Raw genomic sequence first — 24656 nt, 5'->3', positions numbered from 1 at the left:
GCTGTAATACAGCTACCAGAGATTGATGGTGCCAAGAGTGAGAGAGAGACATATAAACCTTGCCTCGCTGTATTAAACATCGAAGGAATGACAATGCAGAGAGAGCGAGAAGACCAAAGCTCTATAAACTTTACTTTATTACACCATCCATAGATGAACTGCGTTGAAGGAATATAAACCCCATTATATTACAGTATCCAGGGACTGACAGCGCTGAGAGAAAATGCTGTCTAATTTCTGTTGAAGATCATAGCACCCAGGGACCAATAATCCTGAAATGGAGAAAGAGAGAGTTCCATAATCTCTGACGGATTATAACATCCAGGAACAATTGCTCTGAGACGGAGTGATGGAGATCTGGATTATACCATTCAGAGAAGGATAGTACAGAGACAGAAAAGGGGATGCTGCAAGAGCATAATGCAGTAGGAATAGAAAGAAGAGATTGTATGTAATGAGACAGCCTACAGGAGTTATTGCTGAGTTTAGAAGATTCTAGGTCTTGCCTGCATTTCTAGATTGTCAGGAATTCAGGCTGTGGAATGCAGATTTATTTATTTAAATAAAAAGTCATTACTGTTTGTATAAGTACAAATTAAATGAATTTCTTACCCTCTGGTTAAATACTGCAAATTATACAATTCTGTTTGGATTTCTTGACTGCTTTTCAATATTAATCTTTCTTTTTCCTCCCTTGTGATTTCAGCTAGAGAAATGACTCGAGGAAAATTCCTGAACATCCTAGAGAAGCCCAAAAAGTAGCTGCAGCATCTGGAGTTGGGACAAAAAAAATACCCTGTCTGGATCCACATTATGTAAAAGGATCCAGATGGACCCCAGAACTTCTAAAGAGAAGTACAAAGCTCTTGCTCCAGACCTTCAGAAGCTAACACCTCTTGATGCCACAGCTCATCTCTCTGCGGGGGAGACGCACAGGTCACAAGGACTGCGATTGATTGCATTGGAATTCAGACTTCATCCAACCTCAAGATACCCAACAGGAGGATTTGACCCTGGTGTGCGATGGCAAAGTGAACAGCTGTGGTGTCCTTATTCCATTGTTCTCAGTGGCAGCACCTCTTTGAAGTACCCAACAGCTCTTTGACACAGGCCAGTGTGCATTGTGGTGCATTGGCCTTCTTGTGTCTCTTGTCTTATGTGCATTGCTTTCCTATGTGCAATTTCTGTGCTGAATGACTTGAGCAGAGTTTGGGGTGTAGATTGATAGCATTGGTTCTGCAGGATCATACGCTTTTAGTGTATGTAGGCCAGTGTAGTCTCTGCATTAGATTCCAGTTGCTCACTGCCTTCAGAGAAACATGCCTGGTACTCTTAGGAAGGATCTTTAGTACATTGGTCCATGCGTTTCACGTGGCTTGTATCAAGTGTCGTGTGTACCAGGAGCTGCATCTTGGTGCTAAATGGTTTTCTAGTGAAATCTAGACTGACAGACTGCAGAGAGTAAGAGGTGTTACTGTACCATGAAGGAAAATGTCCCTCGAGAAACTTGAGCCTATACAGGAAGAAACAGCTTTGTCAGTACCCCTGCAATTCTCAGTGTGTTTCTTAGAAAGCCAGAAACTGAGGGAGGTTACAAAGTTGAAAGGCAGTAATGTTTTTGGTACTCCAGGAAGGGACAACAGGCGTGTTAGCCCCATTGCAAGGATATCCTGCTCAAATGGAGTCTTCACACTTCTGAAAGAAACCTTTCGTAGTATTTTCATTACTTAGAAAACAGCAATCTCAAAACTTGCTTCACCTGCAAAAATAATATTTTAAAGAGAATTTTCTGTGACCCGGTCTCTTTCAGCACATTATCTTGGACTTTATTTGTCCTATAATTTAATGTATTTTCCTTCTGTTAATGCACTTCTGCATGTTCATTCGTAAGAAGTGGTAAAGAGCATGCTGAGATTTTATTTTATTTAAGAGAATAACTTTTTTCATTTCAAACTGTTTCCTTTTCCTAGGAAACTGCATTTTAAGCATTAAAAAATATGTTCCTCTTTCTAGGGTAAGACATAATATTGAAACGTTGGATAAAGAGCAGTTTTTTCCCCATTTAGAAATGTTATTTTTAGCACACAGGCTTTTCAAAATCTGACATTTCCCAGACAGTAGTCACATGTGAGAGGAGAAATGACTTGGAAATAGTACTTGTGCCTCATCATTAACAGAATGTCCTTAGAGCATTGCAAATTTCTGTCTTTGCAGAGAGAGGAGACTGTTTTCAGGTGCATGTGCAATAAAGAGGGGGAGATTTTTAATCAAATAGACTACTCTGAATTTTTACTGAGATGATTGTGGCCATTTGCTTTGCAGTCTGTGGCCTTGGTGATTATCAGCGAGAGAGAGACTCATTTTTGGACAGCTCCTGTTAACTATTTTTAAGCAGTTAAATTCCAAATCCCAGAAGACCACACAGAAATGCTGAATATTTAGGTGTGTCAGGAGTGTGATTTTAAACTTACTGGATTTATTTCTATACTTCTATTTATGCAGGGCTGAGCTTAACAGGACCTCCATCCCTTGAGAACATGAGAGATAAGTTGAATGTGAAGAGAACCTAAAAGTGCTAATTCAGAGACAGAGGAAAACTGTTGATGCAAACCAATGTTGATGTAGCTTTAAGTGTTAAATTATGCATTTTGAATGCAATTTTAAGCTTGTATACTATATATAATATATATATATACACACACATATGAAATAATAGGATACTTGGTCTGTATCACTAATATGAGTTCATTTTATAGAGGTTTGATGATCCAACACACTAAGAAATTGAGATCTGAAAGGAGGAGGAATATGAGAGAAGATAACAAAGCTTGGCATGGAAGTATATGTATATTTTCTAATACGTTCAGCAAAGAACTTCAAACTTTTAGCTTTTGGTAACATACATATTTTAAAAGGAAACAAATAGAAAAGCCTTTACCATGCAGTACTTATCCTCTATAGGGCAGCAAACAATATATGCTTTAGAATTGGTATTTATTGGCTTTGTACTTGTCATCTGTTAAGAAGAGTCAGTGCTGTATTTTTTTATTGGTAATATTTATATGTATTTTTGTGTGTTAGCTGGAGAATTGTAATCTGTCTGTTACTGCTCTGTGGTCTGATAGTAAACAAATGCAAATCTCAAAGAGTAGTCTGGGTTTCCAGAAGAGCCCCCTGAGATGCAGAATCTGTTGCTTAGTCACCTAGGCAATGCTCTTCTATAGGCTCTTCTTCACTGTTAAGATGTATAATAAGGAAAACATTGCTTATCACCACCTCAGTTTTCAGCCTGTGAATGCTTCACCCCCATCAGCAAATGAATAGATGGCAATATCCAAATGGTACTAAAGATTTTCATGCATATTGACCTCTTTCCTTTTTTTTTCGTCAGTGATGTCCTTCCCAACATCACTGCAGTCTCTGTCTATACCAAAAAGAAAAATAATCTGGGTGACTTTCTAGTGCTGATAAACTTAAATATTTTGAAACGACAACAAAAGGTTTTGATAAATGATGTGAATGAAGAGTATAATAAGATCAAAATTTGGTAATACTGTTTGAGCTCGTGCATTGCTTTATAAAGTGTTTTTGTTGTATTGGTATGTTAAATGTTGTTGTCAGGCTCTTGGAAATAAACCCAATGTTTTTAGTTCCTATTAAATGTCAGTTTTGTATTAAATGCTTAGTTGTAAAGGCTGTTCAGTTCTGGAGTACCAAATGCTTTGCTTTTTAATCCAACTGAGAATAAATTCTTGTCCTATTAATCATTATCAGAATAAAAGTCTAATTGCACTGGCAATGGAAGAGGGCGATACTCCATTCAACCTAGTGCTTTGCCATTGCAAAATTAACAGTTCTGTAACAATCCTACAACCCAGTTTCTCGGTTTTACTTCATGTTTCCCTGATCAAGTCACCTAAAAATAACAGATTCTTAAAAACTGACTAATCCAATGCAGAGATAACATTTGAATGTTATTCTCTTTTGTCTTATTTTTATGTTATATAAAAATGTAACATGCTATTACAAGGCAAATCACAAGCCTGTCTTGCTTGTAATGTTCCATCTGATTATAAATGGTTGTAGACACATCGGGAAGGATATAAACAAAAGGCTTACACACAGATTTTGCTTTAGGTTAGCTTCTCCAGCAACCTGTTTTAGAGACTTGCTGAGCTAGTAGTTGAATCTGGTATGCAGTAGGCCCTACTCTCATCCATTTGTCTTAGTCCTAATTTGTTTGTACGTCTGGCCTCTAAAATGCCCTGAGAGTGAATTCCATAATTCAGTTATGCAAGTCAATTGTTTTAATGTTATTGTTAGTTTTAAACCTGCTTATTTGCTAACCCCATTTTGAACCTTTCATTTCTTCTATTGTCAGAAGCAGGTGTGTTGTGTTTTTTTTTTTTTCTCCTGTCTGTGCACTATTCGTGGTTTTTCATCTGTTATGCTTTTGTTCTGTGGTTATTTTAGTCATCCTCCAATTGTCTGTCTTCTGTTACAACTGTTCTGAGATGCCTTAATAAAAACTGCAGCGTGTTCAGTGGGGGCATACTGTGGAGGGGTCTAAGTCGTAATTACAGCTTGTATTTTGTTCCTCCACTCCTTTCTCCCACATCATCATGAGCTAAATCCTGTTTTGTGTATCTCTAAGAACAGGATCATCACTGAGATTTGCAGTCTGTGCGTGCAGCTGATCTCATCTACTTCATCTTCACCCACAGTAACTTGTCTGTGACAAACAACACTTTTTTTTCCAATCATGATGATAGTTGTGCCAAACGTTTTGTGTTAAGGAAGTGATACTAGGTAATTCCATCATCAACCTCTGTGATATGCAACAAATAAATTATATCTATGTGTGGTCTAAAAGCCTGGTCTCTTAGCCTATCACAAATTCAGTGGCATTGCATAAGTATTTTATAATACTTCTAAACTAATATTAACTTTTACACATCCATGATCAAAAGAAAAGGCAACTTGCAGATTGTAGCTACAGGAAATACACCAACTAATGGTTCCTCTTAAAGATGAGCCCCTGGCACCATGGAGAATCCAAAAAGAGAAATACATCTAGTCTCTGAGCTATCTGCTTATGGCACGCAAATTATATAATATGAAAATAATCCTCACTCTCCTCGCTCCTTAGTGTTGTGTACCCATTTCATTTACTATTCTATATTGACACTTTTTAAAAAGTCATTCAATAGTCAGTCTATACTGGAAGAAGATAATTCATTGAAAAAAAAATTCCCAGAATGTCCTGTCTGCATCTTCTAAATTGCTGTTGGACAGAAACTTCCCATGGCCCAAAAGAAACTGAATGAAACAGAATGGATGGGATTAGAATAACAAATGCAAATTCTGTAAATATATTTCTATAGTCAATGCAGTGAAAACATCCCACAGCAAAAATATCGAAACGAGAGGTTCCTACGTGCACATCCCAGCCTATACGTCAGCCAGTGTGCCAAATACTTCCAAAAATACTGTATGTACAATGCCAAATAAATGTTATCTACCTGGGGAAACATACTTGGAAATAAAACTAAAATGTGTGAGACTGAGTTTTCTCAAATTTTACTAAAATTCTTTCTTGACTTTCCCTAGGGCTATTGTGGCTACGGCTAATTAAAAAATAATAATAAATTTTTCTTCCTTATTTTTGCCTAGTCTTTCAGAGAACTGCCTGTAAGGAAGGTCTCTTTCCTGCAAGAGAACAGCTCACATGGAGCCCAGTGCTTCTGTACATCTGTATTTTTACACATTTTATCATCTCATTACCCACTCTGTTTTTCTGGATCATTGACAAAGATGCTGACTAGCACAGGCCCCATAACAGTCCTTGTGGGACAAGCTGCCAACCTCCCTATTTTATGAAAATTGACCATTTATTCTTGCTGCTCATTTCCTATTTTTAATCTCTTATTGGTCTACAGGAGGACATTGGCTGTTCATGACAGCTTAGTTTCTTCAAGAACCAGAAAGCAGCTTTAGTGAAATCCAAAATAATATCATGAAGTTTATATGCTTTATGCATATGCTTCTTAATGTCTTGTAAGATGCACAACAGATGTGTGAAAAAACACCCTCTACTATATCTATGTTTACTTTTCCCCTTTATATACCGTGTATCCTTACATCTATTCTACTTAGACATCCACAGCTCCTACCAGTTTGCACAGTGTGATGCTAAGGATTAGTGGTCTGTAGTTTGAGCAGGAGCCCTTTGTAAGGGTTTTTGCCAGTTTTGTCACCTGCCATTCCTCTGATGCTCGATTTAAAGTAGAGGTATTACATTTTATGGTTCTTAAGGTTATGTATCACATTTAGTATTTCAGCAGTTTTATACCCAGAGCTCTTCAGCATCCATCTGCTGGCCTCACTGACTCTTGTGGCGTCTCACACAACTGGAAGTGAGTTTTCATGCTTTTTGAATGCTTCAATGTTTCAAATTGATGCTGCAAAAGATGCATGTTTTAGTTGCTTTTAGTTTCTTTTAGGAAAACATGAAATGCAAAATCCTGAAGTGAAATGTTGCCAGTCATTTGAACTCCATGTGAAGACATATAAAAGCTTAGGTAGCCAGAGAAGTATGGCCTGATCCAAGCGTAATCCATGATCTACATAGAATATGGGCAATTGCCATGTTTAGATTGTGCTAGATTTTCAGCATGGAGGAATCTCTTCACGTTTTGACTCCCATCATCTGCTGAAACTGCTGGTTTTTAGACTTGACCTTTTCCACCATGTCCCTTTGAGCAGGATGACTGACTCCTGGCAGCTGATGCGTGCACAGAACAGGCGTTCTCTTGTTGGGTTTGTGTGGTTGACCTCTGGCCTGCCTGCTGATTCCTATAATACAGATCAGTGACCAGTGAAGCCAGAACGCTCCCTGCCTGTCTCTGTTACAGACACCTCAGTGTGGAACAGAAAAGAGGAAGAGGGGTGAGCTTGAAAGCGCTTACTTAATTGCTAGTAGAAAAAATGGGTAATAAGAATGACCTTGCCCCTTATTTATTGACCAGATCTTGGGAGGGACAAAGTACTTGACTTGATTCTGTATCACTTGAAAGGCTCTCTCTATGACCAATAGCTGATGAGTAGGTGTAATAATATGGGGTAATTAAATTTTGTGCTTCCAGGCATGTGGATGCCAGGGAGGATTCCCCTCCAAAAAAATACCTGCACACCTAACAACTTTCCTTGTAATCACAGAACTGTAAAGCCAGTTCTGAAGCATCAGAAATTTGCCATTTGACATCTTCCACTTACCGTAACAACCCCAAATGCAGCAGGTTATGTACAGAAAGTCAGTAGGAAGACTCATGAGCTAAATAAGAATGAGGGACAGGAGTCCAGCAGAGTGACACAACTGGGCATCAATGCTCAACTGCCTGGTTCTGTGGGCCTTATTTTGTTTCCCTCGCTCTTAATTAAACTTTTATTAGTTATTGCTAATTTTCATTGATTTACTTATATATATGCATATTGATTATCCTAAATTGCCTTCCAAGGTAGTCACCTGCGCCTTCCTCTTGGACTCTGCATGGATTAGTTTTCCCCCTGCCTTTCCACACACCAGGGAGGGTTTTTCTTCCCTGCATAGTCCACCTAAGCCAAATAGCACAATATAAAACTGAGGGATCAGTCCTTCTGTCCCTCAGTTCAGGCCTTGCTGGCTTGATTTGCAGGAGTGATCAGTTTGTAACCAGCTGCGCTGAAGGCAAAGGGATCTCCAGGCTCTGAATATCTTCACTAGAACTGGTTGGACTGTTATACTCAAAATGGGCTTGTTGTCAAAAACTATCATTGGGTTCTGGACAAAATGCTTTGCTGAAATATATTTGGTTGATGACAGTTTCTCAAAAAGGTGCTGGGCTGAAAGTCAGAGGAGCGTGTGTCCTCCCTTTACCTTGTTCAGGGAGTTTGAGCTGCAGTCTCCCACCCACCTCCCAACTTGTGGAAGTTCGCATGTCCTAGATTGTCGGGGGGCCATCTTCAGAAACCTGTCCCGTGAGACTTTGCACGTGTTCCTCTCCAGTGGATCTCAGAAGGTCTCATTTATGTTTGTGCACCTCCTGAGTCTGTGCTCTGGGGGAGACCCACAGCATGGTGTCATGGAGGGAAGCATGTGCCAGGTGCTGCACTTCTGTCGAGGCAGGCCCCGGCTAGACACGGGGAAGGTGTTGGTAGGTAGAAGGAGGATAAGGGGTGCTCAGGTGCACGATGGTGACGGAGAACTAGAGGATGGAGAAGGCCTTTGGCCCCTGCAACGAGTGGCTGCTGCCAAGCCACAGGCCCCATGCTGCGAGGCTGGGCCCCAGCGCCAGGGCTGCTTTCCTCGCCGTTTCTCCACGTCCCCCTTCTCAGCTCGGTGCCCGAGAGGCGGCTCCCGATGCAGTCTGTGGCGCGGGGAGCGATGGCTGCCGCTCGTTAGAAGCATTCCCCCAAGTCAGACCTATGGTACGAGCCGTGTGAAGCGGAAGACAATTAGGGGCTTATTAGTGTCCTGGGGAGACGTGTAACTTGTGTTGCTGGGACTTACCAAAACAGCGAGAGTCTTACCGGCAAGCTCCAGCCGAGAAAAGACTGAGGGATTGTCTCACCTAATTATGGGGAATGGGCCTCTTTGTGTTTGTGATTCGGTACGGTTGTCCGATCGCTTTTCTCTGGCTGCTGGCTCAGGCCGAGCTGGAAGTGTGCTAATTAGAAGAGAAATGGACGTAGTGATCCTGTCAGCTCTTGTTACCGGCGTGGACAAAGCCGAATATTATTCTGAGGCAGTGTTTTGTGAGTGTCCCCCTTCCAGCTCTCATTAAGGGCAAGGTTGGTGGACGGGGAGGGGACCTGCCCACATGGGTTGGCTAATGGAGCACAGTTACCGTTACTGTGCTAATTAACGGGCTCAGGAGGCAAATGTTTCTCCAACCAGCAGTCCCAGCAGCTGCACCTGGTGCTTCCAAAACCCAACCATCTCCCTGGGCAAGCAAGGCAAATGCTGTGTGTGAGGGGAAGGAGCTTTGCTTATGACATCCAGCAGCCATCCAAAAGGGCCAAAGGACCATTATGGTGGTCAACAAAGAATGGGAAAGGGCAAAGAGCTGCAGCAGTAGTAAGTCAAGCTCCAGCAATCTCTCCTCCCCAACACATATTCACGCAGAGTGCAAGGTGTTTTCTACCCTGCAGAGGTGAGAAACGGGCAGCAGGGAGAGATCTGAGGACTTGCAAGGGCCTCCAGGTGCCCTCAAGAAATGTATTCCCTGTTGTGATCATCACAGGCCTCGTGTAAACAGGAAAGGGAAGACTGGAAAGATGAGAGGTGACATGGAGGTGAATCAGACTGTCCTTCTGCATGCTGATAGGGGGACGCATTGCCAGAGTGAGGAGCAAGATGTATGTACGTATCAGGTTATTTCTGTTGTCCCAGATTGTGAGACCTTCTGCTAAGCAAAATCAAAATGATTCACATGGGTTAAGGCAGGTGAAGATGATGACTGGAGGAGTCATAGGAAACGCTATTAAAAATGCATGCACTTTTCATGCCATTAGCTTAAACCTGCCAGAGTGAAAGTAGGGAGGAATAGAAGACAAAACAATATCCAGGGCAAGTCTGTAGTGTCATTGCAATTGAGATCCCTCAGCAGAAGGGAAAAATAACGAGCATGAGGGCAGGTGGCAGTGAGTAGTTTCATTTACTTGTCACACATTTTCTTTTTAATACATAAGTGTTTTTGTAAAGGAGTGTAGTAACTTGCACAAGTCATAGCTGGTTGAGGTTTCAAAAGTGATAGGAATGTATTGGTGATTAAGCCTGAGTTGGATGTTACGGTCCTTCTAAAGGTCCCTTATTAATCAGTGTCTTTGGGCTAGATATAGTAAAACAGATATGGTATTGTCCTAAAACTTTACATTTTCTTTCTCTGTTTAAACAAAGTTCTTGTTCTCTTTCAACCATTTTTATTCCATGAAGACTCTTAATTCCCTGGACAGAAAGTATGTGGGAGAACCATTTCTTTCTCTCTCTCTCTTTTTTTTTTTTTTTTTTTTTTAATAATCACAGCAGATGCTGAATCCTGCCCTTCTGTCTCATGTAGTCATGTCCTTGCCAGCAGGCCTGCAGATTTTTGTGGTGGCCAGTATGCATTTCTTTAGGGAGTTTTAAGAAGTTTCAACTCCTTATGGTGGAGAAGGGGTAATGTGACTCCTCTCAGTGGAAAATGGTTCTTCATGTTCAATAAGCTCATTTTATGGCTTTCTGTACTTGTTCTGTATCCTCTTACTATTTTGAGAGCAATTGGAAAGTATATCAATACCTGTGCTTCTGCTGAGGCTTCAAAAAGAAGTTATATGACCCTGTCCTGAACTCTTACTGAATCGTGTTCAACCTGGGGCTAGGAGGATGGAGCAGCATGGAGCAAAATCAGCTGTGGGAAAAAGTGCAAAAAGGGATTATTAAAGATGAGGTTATGTAAAAGTGGAAGTATTCAAGGTGTTCTGACTCCCCCATAGCTCTCTTTAACCATACAGCTATTCCAGTAAGGAAGAGAAGGGGGCATCAGCATTTTTTCCTGCAGGAGGAGCCTGGACAGATCTTCACATTCCAAAAAAGATAAAAATAAATCATTTGGAATGTGTGCTTGGAACTGCTTCCCAAAAGCAGTCTTTGGAGATAATTGCCCTTTCCTCTTTAGACAATTCTCCCAGTTGCCTTTCAGTTCCTCAGACTTCAGAGAAGTGATATACTCCAAGCAAGGGTCTGTCTTTGACAGCGCCCTTACAATGTTGCCCCTTCCTCCATCCCACATTTTGTCAAGTTTTAAAGGTACAAAGGGTCTATGATTTTTTTTCTTGGGTTATTTGCCCCTGATGTTGTAACCATTCCAGTGAGGTCAGCTGCGTCTTTTCAAGGCTCCAGCAACAGTATGCTGTCATGTGGGATGAAGCTTGAACTCTGCTGTCTGCTTGTGCCTCCTTATTTTTCTGTCTCTAACAGCTGTGATCCCAGCAAGGAGCCTTTTCCTGCAGCAGTGTATACACTGCGTCCTAGCCCTGCAAGCCTGCAGAGCTGTAGAAGCCTTTCCCTTTTAACTGGGGTTCATTTCCTACCGGCTGCTGTGATGTCTTGAATCTTAGGAGTCTTTCCCAGATAGATCTCCAAAGAGGGCTTGAGAAGTATCTTCCATGCAAAGAGGTTTATTCTAGAAGGAGGAGATACGTAATCCTCTTACTAAGGCCCAGAGAGCAAAGAGGAAAACCCTTATGGCTCCTGCCTTGCTCCAGCATCAAGCTTTAATGCTGCCTTACAAATAGAAAGAGGCAGATAATTTGAAGAGGAAAAGTTACTGTTACTCTGAACCATGCGGATGGCTCCCAGGTGCAGCAGATCACTTCCTTGCTTTCCAAATACTTCAGTCTTGGTCTAAGGAGGCGTTCCACATCAATGGCAGATATCTAAAGACCATCAGCTTCATTTTTGTGCTCTGGAAGCTCAGGGATGGAGAGACCTCCTTGAATTAGGGCTGATGGCATTTCCCATGTCAGGGCTCCCTTGAGAGACTGTGTTTCACTGGCAGACAGCAGGAGAAAAGACTCCAGGAACACATTGCTGTCATGATGCTGTATAAATAATTTCATGCTACGTTTCTGACTTCCAAATGCAGATAAGAATTAACCATGTACAAAAATCATTGCTTTTGTGTTCTCCCAAGTAAGATGTTCTGGTGAAGAGCATCCTTCATACAGATAAGCAACACTCAAGAATGTTGTGAAGACAGGTGATAAATATGCAGAATGCACATGAAGGAAAATGGTGCAATGGCTTCTTATGTTCTTCACTAAGACTTTCCAGCATGAACATACCATTTACTAATAGTACAGTAGCTGGTCTGGGGGCTGGAGCAGTGTTTGGAGGACATCTCTTTTGTAGTCTGAGTTATCAACTGCATAGTAGTAATCATTTAAGGCACAGTGACCTCAGTATCCAAAAATGATTGTGCTGTGAATTCTAGAAACACTAACAGGTGAAGGTCTCTGTACTCAAGAACTTACGAGCAGGGGAGGCAGTAAAAGACTGAGAAAAGGTGACACCAAGATGGGAAGAGACTTGTTGGAGGTCATCCAGCAAACACTGTGATGTCTTAGCCCCAGTCCAGTGGCCCTTCCACTGCTTGCCATCAGCTTTGTTGTATCATTAAATAGATGTGGTTTTTTTTTTTTCCCTTCAAAAATAAATAAATAAATAATGTAGGTACCTAAGCAATGCACAGGCATTAGTAATTTAAATAATAATAAATTGCAATGCAATACTAGTCATGTTAATCTTTTTTTTTTTTTTTTTTTTTTTAACACCTGAAAGAACTATTCAGAGATTTTTTTTTTTGAAAAGTCACTTAAATTTAGTGTTAAAGACTAAGAATTTAAAAACAGAATACTAAAAAGGAAGATTTTTCACAGTGCTATTAACTGCACATTGTACACATGCATTTAGGAGAGCTGTGAATATTAGAGAGATTCTAATAATAATTATAACATCTTCACTGGTGTAGGAGAGCTCATTCTGACCTTCCAGAGCCTTTTAGACTCATGCAGATAGGGTGTAAGAACAGATTAGGGTGTAAGTGCAGATTTTATATCATTCTGCACTTGTTTAGTCCAAATTTTTGCTGACAGACCAGGAAAGGGAAGATAAAACTCTTCTGAAAATGTAATGTTCCTAATTCTGCCATGTTGAAATTCTTGCTCTGATGCTCTGGGAGACTGATCCTGCCATAACAGAGAACATTATTAAAATGACCAGTTACTTTCTCTTCAGCTTTCCAAGGATCTAAAACTATTTTCCCTAGCACAAGAGATTGCTTCCCTCATTTACTTCAATAGGTTTGGAAAGAAAAGAACTTTCTACAATGAATATTAACCTTTCTCATTAGTGTAATACATCTGTTTAAGGTTTACAAGAGTTTCACTAACAAGCGAGTATCAAAGTATTATTAGTAAGCTATTTTGGAGGGAGAGGACTGTGGAAATTGGGTGATATGGAAGTCTGAATAGAAGAGACAGGAAGGGGAGAAGAAGAAAAAAAAAAGGATGTAAAAAAAAGGGAGAGGAGACCAAGGAGACAGCCTGGAAGATAGCAAGGCATGGGTTGGCACAGGGGAGAATGCAAAAGAATAAAGAAGGTATAAATGTAGTTTAACAAGAAAAAATGTGAAAAACAAGCAAAAAAAAAAAAAAAGAGGAGGAACTAATAGGAATACTGTGTTTCAGCAAAAACAAGTTGATAGAAGAGCAGAAGTTTCATAATCAGTGGAACCAGCCAGTGAAGTGTGGCTTTGCTTATGGATGTTTCTCTCAAGAGTATGTCATGCGTGGATTCTCTGATGTCTGACAGGATGAGCTCACAATTTGGCAAGGGCAGCCATTAGGTTTCTTTCCTTTGTCAGCTCCTTAACATGACAAAATTTACACAAGTATATTATCTACCCTCCACAATATTGTCTACAACTGGCTGGCAAGATCCAAAGTTATTTGAAAATCCACACATCAATGGGTAGTAAGATAAAATGGTGAATAGCTGAAATTGCAAATGGATTGAGTGAGAGATAGGGAAGACTAAAGAATTAGGAAAATAGGGATTTATATCTGTTATTAACGTGTTTAATTTATTTTACGACTTTTTTCTTTCCTAGTTCTACATTAAAAAAAAAAAAAAAAGAAGAAGAAGAATTAGCTAAGATCCATTGAAAGCCCTCCTCCCAAACCAGGGTAACTTCACTGTGAGTGTGTCTGCACCAGTCATTTCTACAAAGAAAATCTTTTACTGCAGTTTTATGTCTCCAGTGTGCGAACAGGTGCTCCCCTACCAGCTACTTGAGCTCTGCTGGAGTAATTCAGCATGTCAGTAAATTGAAAACCTGGTGTCTTTTCCCTTGAGCCTACATTGTTTCTACCATCACTGGAGTGGAATACACCACCAAAACCTGCCTGGGACCTCACTGACCATGTCTGTGGGACACAGATACTGCAAATACGTTGTGGTCTGCTAGATAAGGATGAATTGCAGTTCTATTACTCAGACAAACAGACTATTTTTCTGCTGTCCTTCACTGCAAATGCCCATCTCGCTGGCTTCTGCTGGGGTGTTTCTCATCTGGTGTTTTCTAGGGACCTCCCAACAACTGGATACTGTGGTTTGGATAATACTTGAGTTTTTACAGGAATCTCATTTTATTTTCTGCTGGTCTATCTCATATGTCTCTCCACATTTAATTCTCTTAAAAAAATTTCCTTATTTCCAGGCAGAAGGTGTCAAGAGGTGTTAAATAGGACAGAACTGAATGCTAATCTCTGTCACTGTTAAGACCTCTCCCTCCAACACAATACCTTTTTATGCATCATTATCCTTTATTTGTGGATCTCCAGCCAATTTTTCATTCCATGTGGTGGTGTAGCCAAGCCAATTTGAATTAATTTTGAGTAGGATTTATGTATCAAATCTTTACTAAAATCCAAACATATCAAATCCATCGTGTTCCCTTCATCCACTAATTTTATAATTCTATTAGAAAAAAAGCAATCAGGTTTCTCCAGCACAAATTGTTCTTTATAAATCCCTGTTGCTAATAATAGTTTTCTTATCCTTATCCTTAGGTGGCTACTGATTTTTTTTTCTCCATTTTTTACTCTATTATTTTACTGGCAATAGATGTTCCTGACAACTCTAAATTTGCCTTTTTCCTTCTTTAATGAACAGAGCCACAGTTCCTCTTCTCTAATCTCCAGACAGCTTCCCAGTTTTTGTAACTTATCAAATCCATGGTGAAAAAGTATGTTTGTCATTTTCCTTATAGGGAGTAAATAGACATCAGAAATCCCAATCCTGAACACTTGACTGCATAGGCAAAGTGCTATATATTTGATGAGCCAAGAGTGCTGTCAGTGAAACAAACGTGTGGAATTCATTAACTTCTTAAGTGAATCCAGTCAGGCCTTTTGCCTGCTAATACCCATTCTGGACAATTGTTATTGCCTCCTGAAGAAGTATCAGGAGGGTATTTTTACATGATTTTCATTATAATGTTCATAAATGTCTTTAAAATTAAATAAAAATATAATTCAAATAAGCTACATACATATATATATATAAGCTATACATATTATTGATGGAAGCTAACAAAAAGACTGCTATCTTATCAGATCAGTAAATGTATTAGTCTCAGTATTGGATAGGAGATCAGTCTTCAAATTAATGCCAAAATAAACAACCCCTATAAATTCTAAGACCTAAATAGGTTAAAATCCCAACTTAGAGTTTTACCGAAGTAAACAGAATCTGTACTTTGAAGGAGTGAGTATCTGATGGCTATTAATGTCTAATACATATGCAACTTCAAAATGCCTTTATATGGGAGAAGGTGTGATTAGATACTGTGAATCATCTGTCCCCTTGCTCCTTCTTCAGGCTCACTTCTCTGGAGTTGCAGGAGGTACGGTCACCGCATCGGTCAAGAGTTCATGCAGAGACAAGCCTGCTTGCACCTGACTTCTGTTGGATAGGAGATCATTTGGCATCCCGATACCAGTCCCATGCTTACCAAAAAGCCCCCTTTGTTTCTGGACTTGTGGTTTTTGCTTGGATGCACAGAGACACGGATCCTTGAGAGGAGAAACTTGCTTGGTGGCTTACTCTTTCCAAGGTAACCAGCCACATTTGGGGACTCCAGGAGACTGGTAATCTCTGTCACATTCTGATCTAAAAATAAAGGTTTCTTTGTGTTTGATCCTTGTGTTTCATACTTACTGTCTTGCTGCACCTTGAAACAAACCAGATATGAGATCCCCCTTAGAACTCCTCAGTTAAATTCAAACAAGTTTGCAACAAGTCAGTACCACCGCACGTGGACTTAAACAGTCTTGTGTAAGCTAACTGTTCAAATGTTCCTTATTTTCTACAGCATCGAAACTAATACCTTTTTGTTCTCCTCTCACTCACAATGTTAAAATGCAGATCACATATCAATGGTTTGTTCTTATTTGGGTCAAATGTTGTGAAAAAATCCAGTGTTTTATGGAAAAAAAACATATAAAATCCCTATAGAAGTAATGGGAAGAATACTAGCACAAAGGCTGGTCATTCGACATTTATTCATCAGCAAAATAAATAAAAAAAAATTGAGGTAATGATAAATTTCACAATTGCTATTTCTCCTGCTAACCTAAAATGAGATAAATGTTCTTATTTTTCTTGCAAACAAGATAATTACAGTAACCCTCTTACTCCTGAGCAAGGCAATCGATCAGGCAGCTTCTCTTCTGAAACCCAGATATTGATAGAGAATAGTTACTTAAAAGCTCTTCAAGATGAAATATGTTTGGAATTCTATAAAAAGTCTGTGCACCTGTGTACACTCTCCTGCTAACTAGCAGGCTTCTCAGGCACATTAAGTTAAGCACGTCTATCAGTAATTTGTGCATCATGTACTGTGTTTGGGCTGGAAGTATAAAAATTCAATCCTTCAAATTTAAGCTTAAAATGAGGGCTGGTTTGCTGTGACTGGGAGCTCTGTAACATAGGCATGTCACATATGGAAGTAGCATTTGAAAAATATCTTTCCTTGGACTTCAGAACTGGGAAGTTGACCTGACTGGTGTAACTTAATGGGACAAGGATATTTGTGGCAGTTTTTGAAGCTGTTTACAAGAGTCTTGACCTAAAATTCAGCAATGCCAATAGCAGACTTCTCATTCATCTGGGAGTCGTCATTCTAGACACTGCATAGTATGTGCCAACATACATATGTACAAACCTGGCTCTTATATAACTAAGTAGCTACTTATATAAATTAAAAAAAAAAAAAAAAAAGTTACTTATATAAATAAGCTGCTTAACCATTCCCTCAAAGATACATGTGTCACTACACATCCCCATAGCAAGGAAGTTGTCCCAAAGCTTAGTTCTTGGAAGAGTTCTGGTTCCCACAATACATTCCTTCTTCGGGAAGGCACTCAGCATTACAGCGTGGTGCTTGGTGGATCAGACTTCCTACAGAAAGAGAGAGGTCTAAAGGTTTAGTGAGTTAAAACTTGGAGCATGGGCATTTCCTGTCCGGTTCTACCTTCGGCATCCCGTTTAACGTGGGTAACCACTTAATCTTGGTGCTCCATCTGTAAATTGTTGATAACAATAAGTGATCTCACAGACAATGCATGCGATTAAATGTATCACTGTTTATGAGACTTTGATGTGCTATTGATGGAATCTGTGTCAATACAGAAAAGAGGAAGAAATTCACTACCTAATGCCTAATAGTGTTGTACCCACACACGGTCTTTGTATTTACACTGGAAGGCAACAGCCTTGTAGTAGTCAAGATGAGAAATGGCCAAGCTTTAGCCAATTTCAACAATGGATCTAGAGAGAAAAGGAGGCAACTACCTGTCTGGGCTACTCCATATAACTCCTCTCCCAGGTTCTATGTGATAAATGCCATAATAAAAGTTGTTGGGGTGTTCTCCTCTCAAATACAACTTAAATTATGTACACCTTCTCCTGAAAGAGACAGACACAGGAGAGGTTCTGAGCAGGTGAGCAAAATTTATTCGTCACGTAGGGCCATTTGGCCTTTGTGCCATGAATCATCGCTGAGTCTGTGTGTATATAGGGTAGAAAGAAGCAGCAACAAATAAGAGGAGGGCATTAAATAATGATTGCCATAGAGACCAGGCAGATTTACCCATCTCCATGAAATTTAAACAAGAGAGCTTAGAAAATTAAAACCCAGTACATTTCTAAGAGATAAAGGGAAGTGTATAAGCTAGGTGCAAATGGAATAGCATGATATTGAAGGAAGTTGTTTAGTCAAGTCTCTCAAATCCACTCTCAGCGGTATGCAGAAAAGACACCTCTAACAATTTTTCATCCCTTTGGATCACACCAATAACATGAGGATGGCACAGCACATCCATAGGAGACATACACAGCTGTAGAGCCCAGGTAAGGCAGAAGGGTGATGCCAGTGAGCAAAGCAGAGTGTGTGAGAGGGTTGCAGTTGTGATGCAGCTTCCTTTGGACAAAGAGCCCCAGCAGGTCAGGTCAGACTGTATTTGAAAGTGATTTTATTGAATTTTTCACCAGACTTCCTTATGAGCACCCACAAAGAGCTGCCATCCCATTCCTTCCACTTCAGTTCCCTATGCCTTCATTATCTGTCTGCTAGCCAGATAGCAGTGCAAAGTACTTTGGTATGAAACCTGTGGCTGCCAGGACAGTCCAGCTGCCATGGTGTGCCGTGGTCACTCACCTCACTGGCATGGCTTACTATTACTATTACTAGTTCAGCCTCTCTGCCACTTTCTCTACTGGCTTACAAATGAATCCTGAACCAAGCTTAATGATCAGTTGTTTGGGTTTGGAGCAAGACTTCCAAAAGATGAGACAGCATTTAAGGGTGGTGAGCACCCCCACAGTAATGAGAAGCCATCACGAACCTTGGCCACCATCCCTCTGTGATCCTTCAAGTATATTTCCTCGGCTACATCCCGCCTAACATAAATACACAGCAGCCAGGTATATAGTTTAAGAAATCCTCCTCTGCTCTTCTCCTCAGCAATATCTTGTTACAACCACCAAGTACATGAAACAACCCTGCCTGGCAGTGGGCCCTGCTGTACAGTAAGCACGCGTTTCCAGTCTGCTCTGAGCTCCTGGGTGGGTGAGGACTGGTGGCACCCCCTCTGCTGGCACTGGCCACTCACCTTGCCCCACAGGGACACCAGGTCCCCTCCAGCTCCTACCAGCCTCTTTGGCCTTCTTCTCCACCCCCTCGCCACCCCATTACTGATCTCCAACCCCCCTGTCCACCTGGAGCCTGTTTTATTTTCCTGGGGAGCTTCCTGTCCCTTCCGTGGGTGTTTGTCCTCTGTGGGTGTTTGTCCTCCATGGGTGCCCATGCTTGTGCCCTGCCCTGGGCTCAGCCGGGGCTGCCAGGTGAGTGCACGGCCCCAGCCCACGTGGCGTGAGGGCGAGGGGAGCCCTGGGGGGCTGCACATCACCTGACCCCCTCCAGCCAATTCACGGAGACAGGACGTCAAGTTAATGAGCCCTCAGGCCCGTAATTAGCTGTCAATTACCTCAAATTAATCAACTCCTCGCCTAATTAAGCATAATCGGCAGGTGGGCAGAAAACGGGCCATTGTGCGGGAGCCATGAGAAAAGCATGGCTGGCAAACTTGGTTAGCATCAGCGGTGCATCCCCGGACGCCGCGCCACCGACACCCGGGCGCCCCGGCCCCTGCGTGCCCGTGCGGGGCTCCGGGGATGGAGGGGGGCCCGTGGGGGCTGCCCTGAAGGGTGTTCGTCTGCACCCAGCAGCACGGGGCGCTGCCTGCTACGAGCCGTGGTGTGGTTTTGTGTTATTTATTTGTCTCGTGTTTTTCTTTTCTTGCTTAACGTTCGTGTCCCTAATGCGTGTGGACAGCGTGGAGGAACCACGGATGGTTAGAGACTGGTAAAGGGCTGGACAGAAGAGAAACCCCTGAGAGGTGCACGAAAAGGATCGAGGCACAACAGGGAGGAGGAAAAGCAAATAAGTGCAGTTGCAGAAGAAACCACTGCAGCAGGACCACGCTGCAGACCTGTCGGTGCGTGTTCGTGGGCAGGAGGAAGGGTTGAACCAAGCAATGCAAAAGGGTTGCGTTTAGTTTTTCATTGGGGCAGGAGATGCTCGTGGGGAAGCAGGGGCAGCCCAAATCATCTCACCCTCCCTGTTTTCCCTCTGTAGTTGCTGCTCTGTTTGCTTTCTACACTCCTGTTTTTCATTTTTCTCTGAGAATGGGGAATAAAATGCTCGTTGAGCCAGGCCTACCTTGTTTCTGAGCACATCTTCTTATGGCGTGGAGATATATGTAGATGGAAAATGGTGTTTCATCGGGTATTAATTACTACCAATAAAAATGAGTCATATTGCATTAATTTTCATGTGGAATTAACACAACAAAAAATCCTCCAGAGCTCTGTTTGGCGGAAAGAAGTTCCCTGCCGGGGCTGGGGAGGGAGCAGGTCTCCTGCCAACTTTCAGATGTTACCAGAATGCAGGACGCAAACTGTTCTCTGCTGCGCTGGGCAGGATCCTGCACCCTGCCTGCTAAATCCGGGCATTTACACACCCAACACCAGCTTAATTTAACTGCAAGCAGACCTCAGGATCTTTCTGAGCCACAGACAAGAAGGGCTGAGGGAAATGCAATTTCACAGTAAAAGTATTGTGTGCGATATTAAAGTGAAAGGTTTTGATTATGTCTAGAAAGTCCATTTTTTTATGTAGCCAGATTATCACCCAGTGTGCTGGATTTACACTGCATTAGTGATGGTCAAGATTAGAGCAGAATCCCCAGATAACAAACAGGAACACAAGACGTCAATTTATGACATAATAGCAATAGTAATACAGCAATAATCATATTCGGCAGAAGAAGGCTGTGGCGGAGGGTGAGTCAGATCTCTTGGCTCTGAAGACAGGAGCTGCCTGCTTTGAGTGTCTTTGATTAAAAATTGCTCTCTTGTGTCCAGAAAGATGATTTTATGTTTTATTCCTGACAGAAAGGAAAAGCAACAGCTTGGCGCATGTCTAGAAAAGTGGGTGTGAGTAGCAACCAGTGAGTATAGGGTCAAGTTAGGAGATGCAAGCTGCCCCTTTTGCTCTGCTAGGTGTCTGTGCAGGTCCCCAAAGCCCCCTGGACCTCTAAAGAGAAGGTGCACGTTGAACTTGGCATTTTTGTGGCTGCAGCCATTTGCAGCACAAGCCCTGAGAAGCGGGGCTGTGGGAGTCCCCACCCTGTCAAGGGTGCCATTGTGTGACGAGAGGGGATGGGGCGAGGGGCTGTAGGGCTGCCACGCTGAGAAAGGAGCTGGGTCCTGGCACCTGGCCCGGCCCTGGGGGATTAGAGATGCCCCCACCTTCCTGGCTCACGTGGTGGCACAAGCTAACCCAGGCCCATGAGGCCCCTCTATTATTTTTTTTCTGTGTTTTTTTCTGCCTGTCCTGTTCTCAGTTGAGTGCTAATTACCACAGCAGGAGGTTTGGGCAAGGACACCCTCTATGCACGCAATGCCACAGCCCATGAGATGCTTGGGGACTCAGCATCCCTCCTGTGCCATAGGCATAGGCCCTGCTTTCTAGAGCTTCTCCTGCACCTGCCACCTCAGGACGGATCTCTCCACCACCTTTCTGGTGGGACAGCTCTTTTTTGGGGAGTCACGGGCCACCACAGTACTCTCACTTCTCTCAATTTATGAGTGTTTTTCTTGTAGACCTCTCCCTCCGTATTCTCCAAGGAAAACTAGTGTCTTCCTTTGCCTGAATCACTGGTCCTGCTCTTTGGGGCCCATCAGTGTGTTTCTGGGAGAGGTCTGCTGTGTGCTTGCATCTTGGATGGTGACATGAGCTGCAGCGAGCAGTGCTCTCCTACTCTGTGTTTATTTACAGGCACGCTGCAGACACGCATCGATTTCAGTGGCTCATTCGCATTTAGAGCTGGAGCACTCAAGTGACTTACATCAAGGTTGACTAAGCATTTCTATTATCAGCTCCCTTCTTAATCACTCATAAGTCTTTCAGTCTGGAAGTGTGAAGTTCTCCAGATCTAATCTTCACCCAAGGAAACTCTGGCTGCTTTGATTTTGCTGTGTTTGGTGAAAAAATGGCTCAGATGTTGATGAGGATAAGTGCACTAGCAACAGATCCCTTATCCCGTTATAAACCCAAACTCTATCTTTCTAGAAATAAAACAAACAAACAAAAACAGTGAAGCAGGCAGTAGGGATGCGTTAGGTCTAGACTGATGGAGCAGCTTTCAATGATCCACTGAAAATCAATTGTGACAGGGCTGAGTTGTTACAGGTGGAAAAATTGTGCTTTGAGAGGCAGCTTTATTGCTGGTGGTGTGCTGCTGCTGTCTTGAGACCTCACTGTGGATGGTGATCCGGGGCAGGCGAGCGTGCAAGGAACCTTCCTTGCTCAGGAAGCCAAGGACCTGGCTGGGGCTACATGTAGTCACCTCCTGGGGAGCACACCTAGAGCTCAGTGGCTGGTTGGGAGGTGCCACCTGGAGAGGAGCAGGAAGGATTGCACCAGAGAAGATCAGAGGAATCCAGTGGCTGTTCTGCTACCAGACAGAAAAAAAGAAAAGGTATTTCTGTCATAGCCCTGACATTGAAATGCACTGCCCAGTCTGGCTGTATCAGACCCTGCTGTCCTGCAGGTAGTGCCCCAGCAGGGAGAATGCTCTTCCCCTTGGCACTCTCCAGACTAACATGAAGAAAGCTGGGTGATCAACAAGGCCATTCTCTTTTCTTAGTTTCAAAGTAAAATTGTAACTATTTAATTAATTGTTTTGACCAGTGAGTTAGGAACAGCAGTAGGGGATTCCCTACATGTCATTCTGACTGTATGAAATACTGGGTGTTTGTAAGAATTGTGACCCGCTCCACGCTTACTTCACAGCCCCGCAGAAGCCTTGGCTCGCTCTGCACCACACTAATATTGAGGCTGGCAGAGATTTTTTTCAGGCATTTCTTGCTGTTCTGCCCTGACTGGTAGCAGAAAGGATTTTAGTGGAAGGCAGTGCTGCACTAAATGGTCAGTCCTAGGGAGGTCGTGGGCTTCTCTGGCCTCAATAGTTAATTGAAGCAGCGTGGAGTGTGAGCTTTTCCTGACTAATTGTGCGGCTCTACCCCAAGATTATAAAAATAAAGCACTTGGGCTGAAAAGCACTTTTAATGCGCATCTTGATTCTCTTATGCCTGTTCATTACAATGCAATCTGCAATCGTGTATCTGCAGTGCTGCAGTCTCTCCTCGTTCATGCGTGAAAATAACTTCAGCGATAACTGGGTAACCTCGCTGAAAACAGCAGCCAGCCCCCCTGCCAGGGACATCAGGACTGCCTGCTAGCCTAGAGAGGGCTGGCCGTCCCCAGCTCCTGATGGCCCTGGGTACCATGAAGGGTGTGCAGTAACTTGTCAACATCAGACCCTTAAAAAAGTAGTCAACGGGTGATGAAAGAGGGTCACAAGTCTCACAGCTGTTCAGTGTCGTATGGCTGCACCTGATCAGCAGCCTCCTCATGGAGGAAGACCAAGACCTGGGGCTGGGTGTGGAGGTGCTCCAGCACAGCCCCACGCCGCAGCTGGCAGGGCAGGCAGAGCAAACCCACATCTGTCCACGCTTGTCTGTGTAGATGTGCACTCAATAACCATTACTGCTTCCCAGAGCAAGTTTCTAGGCTTCATTACATTTTTACTTGTCTTAGCGAAGACACAGCAGGCATTCTGATAAATGAAGAGAAAGGGCTGCTTGATTTTCAGGGGATTTATGTGGCAGTCTCTCAGACCAGGCTGCCTTTTGTGCTGTTCTTCATGGTTAGTATCCCTGGCTGGCTGCAGATACAGTGCGCTGGACTCAGCTGGTGGGCAGCATGGAAGTGCAACCACTGCTTTCCCTTCAAAGGAAAGCCACCTTCAAATAGGGTCCAGCTGGGGAGGAGGCACCTCACCAGCCATGCCCATGAGCACAGCCATTGCATGGTCCCTGCGTGTCTGAGTCCCTCACCTACCGCAGAGGCTAGCGGTGGGGACACGATGCTTGTTGGAGACAACACCACTAACAGAGCAGAAAATGTGGAGGCCTCAGGCCAGAGTCCTTGCACATGCAGGTGCTAGTCCATGTGGGGTGGGAGCACAGGAGCTCCTTCCACCCACGGTCTTGGAGACGGGCCCAGCGGCCCGAGACCGTTGCGGGGAGCAAGCAGGGGCCATATGGAAGGTGCCGCCGAACAAGGCCATTGAAGCAAATGCTGCAAATGAGTTTAGCAGACAGCCAGACATTTTGGGGAGGGGGGAGGCAGAGGGGGGAGCAGAGGAGAGCAGGAGAAAGAGCGAACCTGGTGCCATGGCTGAGAAGGACGTGCACAGGCCTGATGGGCAGTGCTCCTTTTGCTGTCACTCTGTGTGTCTTCTCCGGGTGCCCTAACTTTAAGACCCCTCAAAGGGAAGAGGGAACCAAGGTGTCGTGCCCCCTTCTTTGTTTTTAATTACTTCCCATTTTAATCTTGATTTGCACGTCGATCTCTCAGAACTGGGCCAGGGACTCTACAAAGCCCTCGTCAGCAACTCCCCCAATAATAAACAGGAAAAGGCTTAAGGGGCAAATCACTTGCATGTTAATGAGACTGTTTGCTGGAGTCAAGAGAGAAAACAGCAAACAAACAAATGGACTGAATTCCAGCGGCAGCTGTTTGCTCCTTAATCTCGGCTCGTCAGAGCTGCCCTTTGATGGGACACAATCTACACAAACGATTGTGCTAAATCTTCTAATCTACGTCCTCATTATTACATCCCTTCTTACGCATGTAAATCAGGGACAAACTCATTTTAATATGTAGATAGATTATGGAAGGGAAGGGGAGGGGATTGGAGGGGAAAGGAGCTGCTGGTGGTGTCTGTGCCTGTTTGGAGGGGTGTTAATGAGGAGCGTGGGGAGGGGAGCTGTCTGCATAGGCCCCCATGATGCAAGGAGGAGGAGGACCTGTTGTCAGGACAAAAGGTGGGCTATAAAAGAGGCAAGGGGAGCAGGGCTGGGATGCTGGAGAAGGCACAGGCAC

At 43.0% G+C, this 24656-nt stretch overlaps 1 protein-coding gene and 1 long non-coding RNA gene across 3 annotated transcripts in view; both read left to right on the top strand.

Moving 5' to 3' along the window:
* The window catches only part of LIN52 (lin-52 DREAM MuvB core complex component), a 55163-nt gene extending 39593 nt beyond the window's left edge, over window positions 1-15570 (top strand). The window contains exon 6 of one of the 2 annotated variants that reach the window (XM_068683275.1): window positions 15461-15570. In XM_068683275.1, coding sequence (XP_068539376.1) covers window positions 15461-15555 — 95 coding nt within the window. In that variant the 3' untranslated portion in view covers window positions 15556-15570. Of the gene's footprint in view, window positions 1-706; window positions 5562-15460 lie in introns of those variants that run through there. The other variant, XM_068683277.1, reaches the window with a different exon arrangement.
* A 3604-nt stretch (window positions 15571-19174) lies between these two features.
* Window positions 19175-22706, top strand: LOC137858166 (uncharacterized). Its single transcript, XR_011097540.1, has 4 exons — window positions 19175-19230; window positions 19476-19638; window positions 20597-20652; window positions 21483-22706. It is a non-coding gene; the product is annotated as an uncharacterized lncRNA (long non-coding RNA).
* The last annotated feature ends 1950 nt before the right edge of the window (window positions 22707-24656 follow it).

Source organism: Anas acuta, chromosome 5 (genome assembly GCF_963932015.1).
Source record: "Anas acuta chromosome 5, bAnaAcu1.1, whole genome shotgun sequence".
NCBI classification, from domain to species: domain Eukaryota; kingdom Metazoa; phylum Chordata; class Aves; order Anseriformes; family Anatidae; genus Anas; species Anas acuta.
The sequence above is the reverse complement of the archived record's forward strand: the minus strand, read 5'-3'. Positions and strand labels throughout refer to the sequence as shown.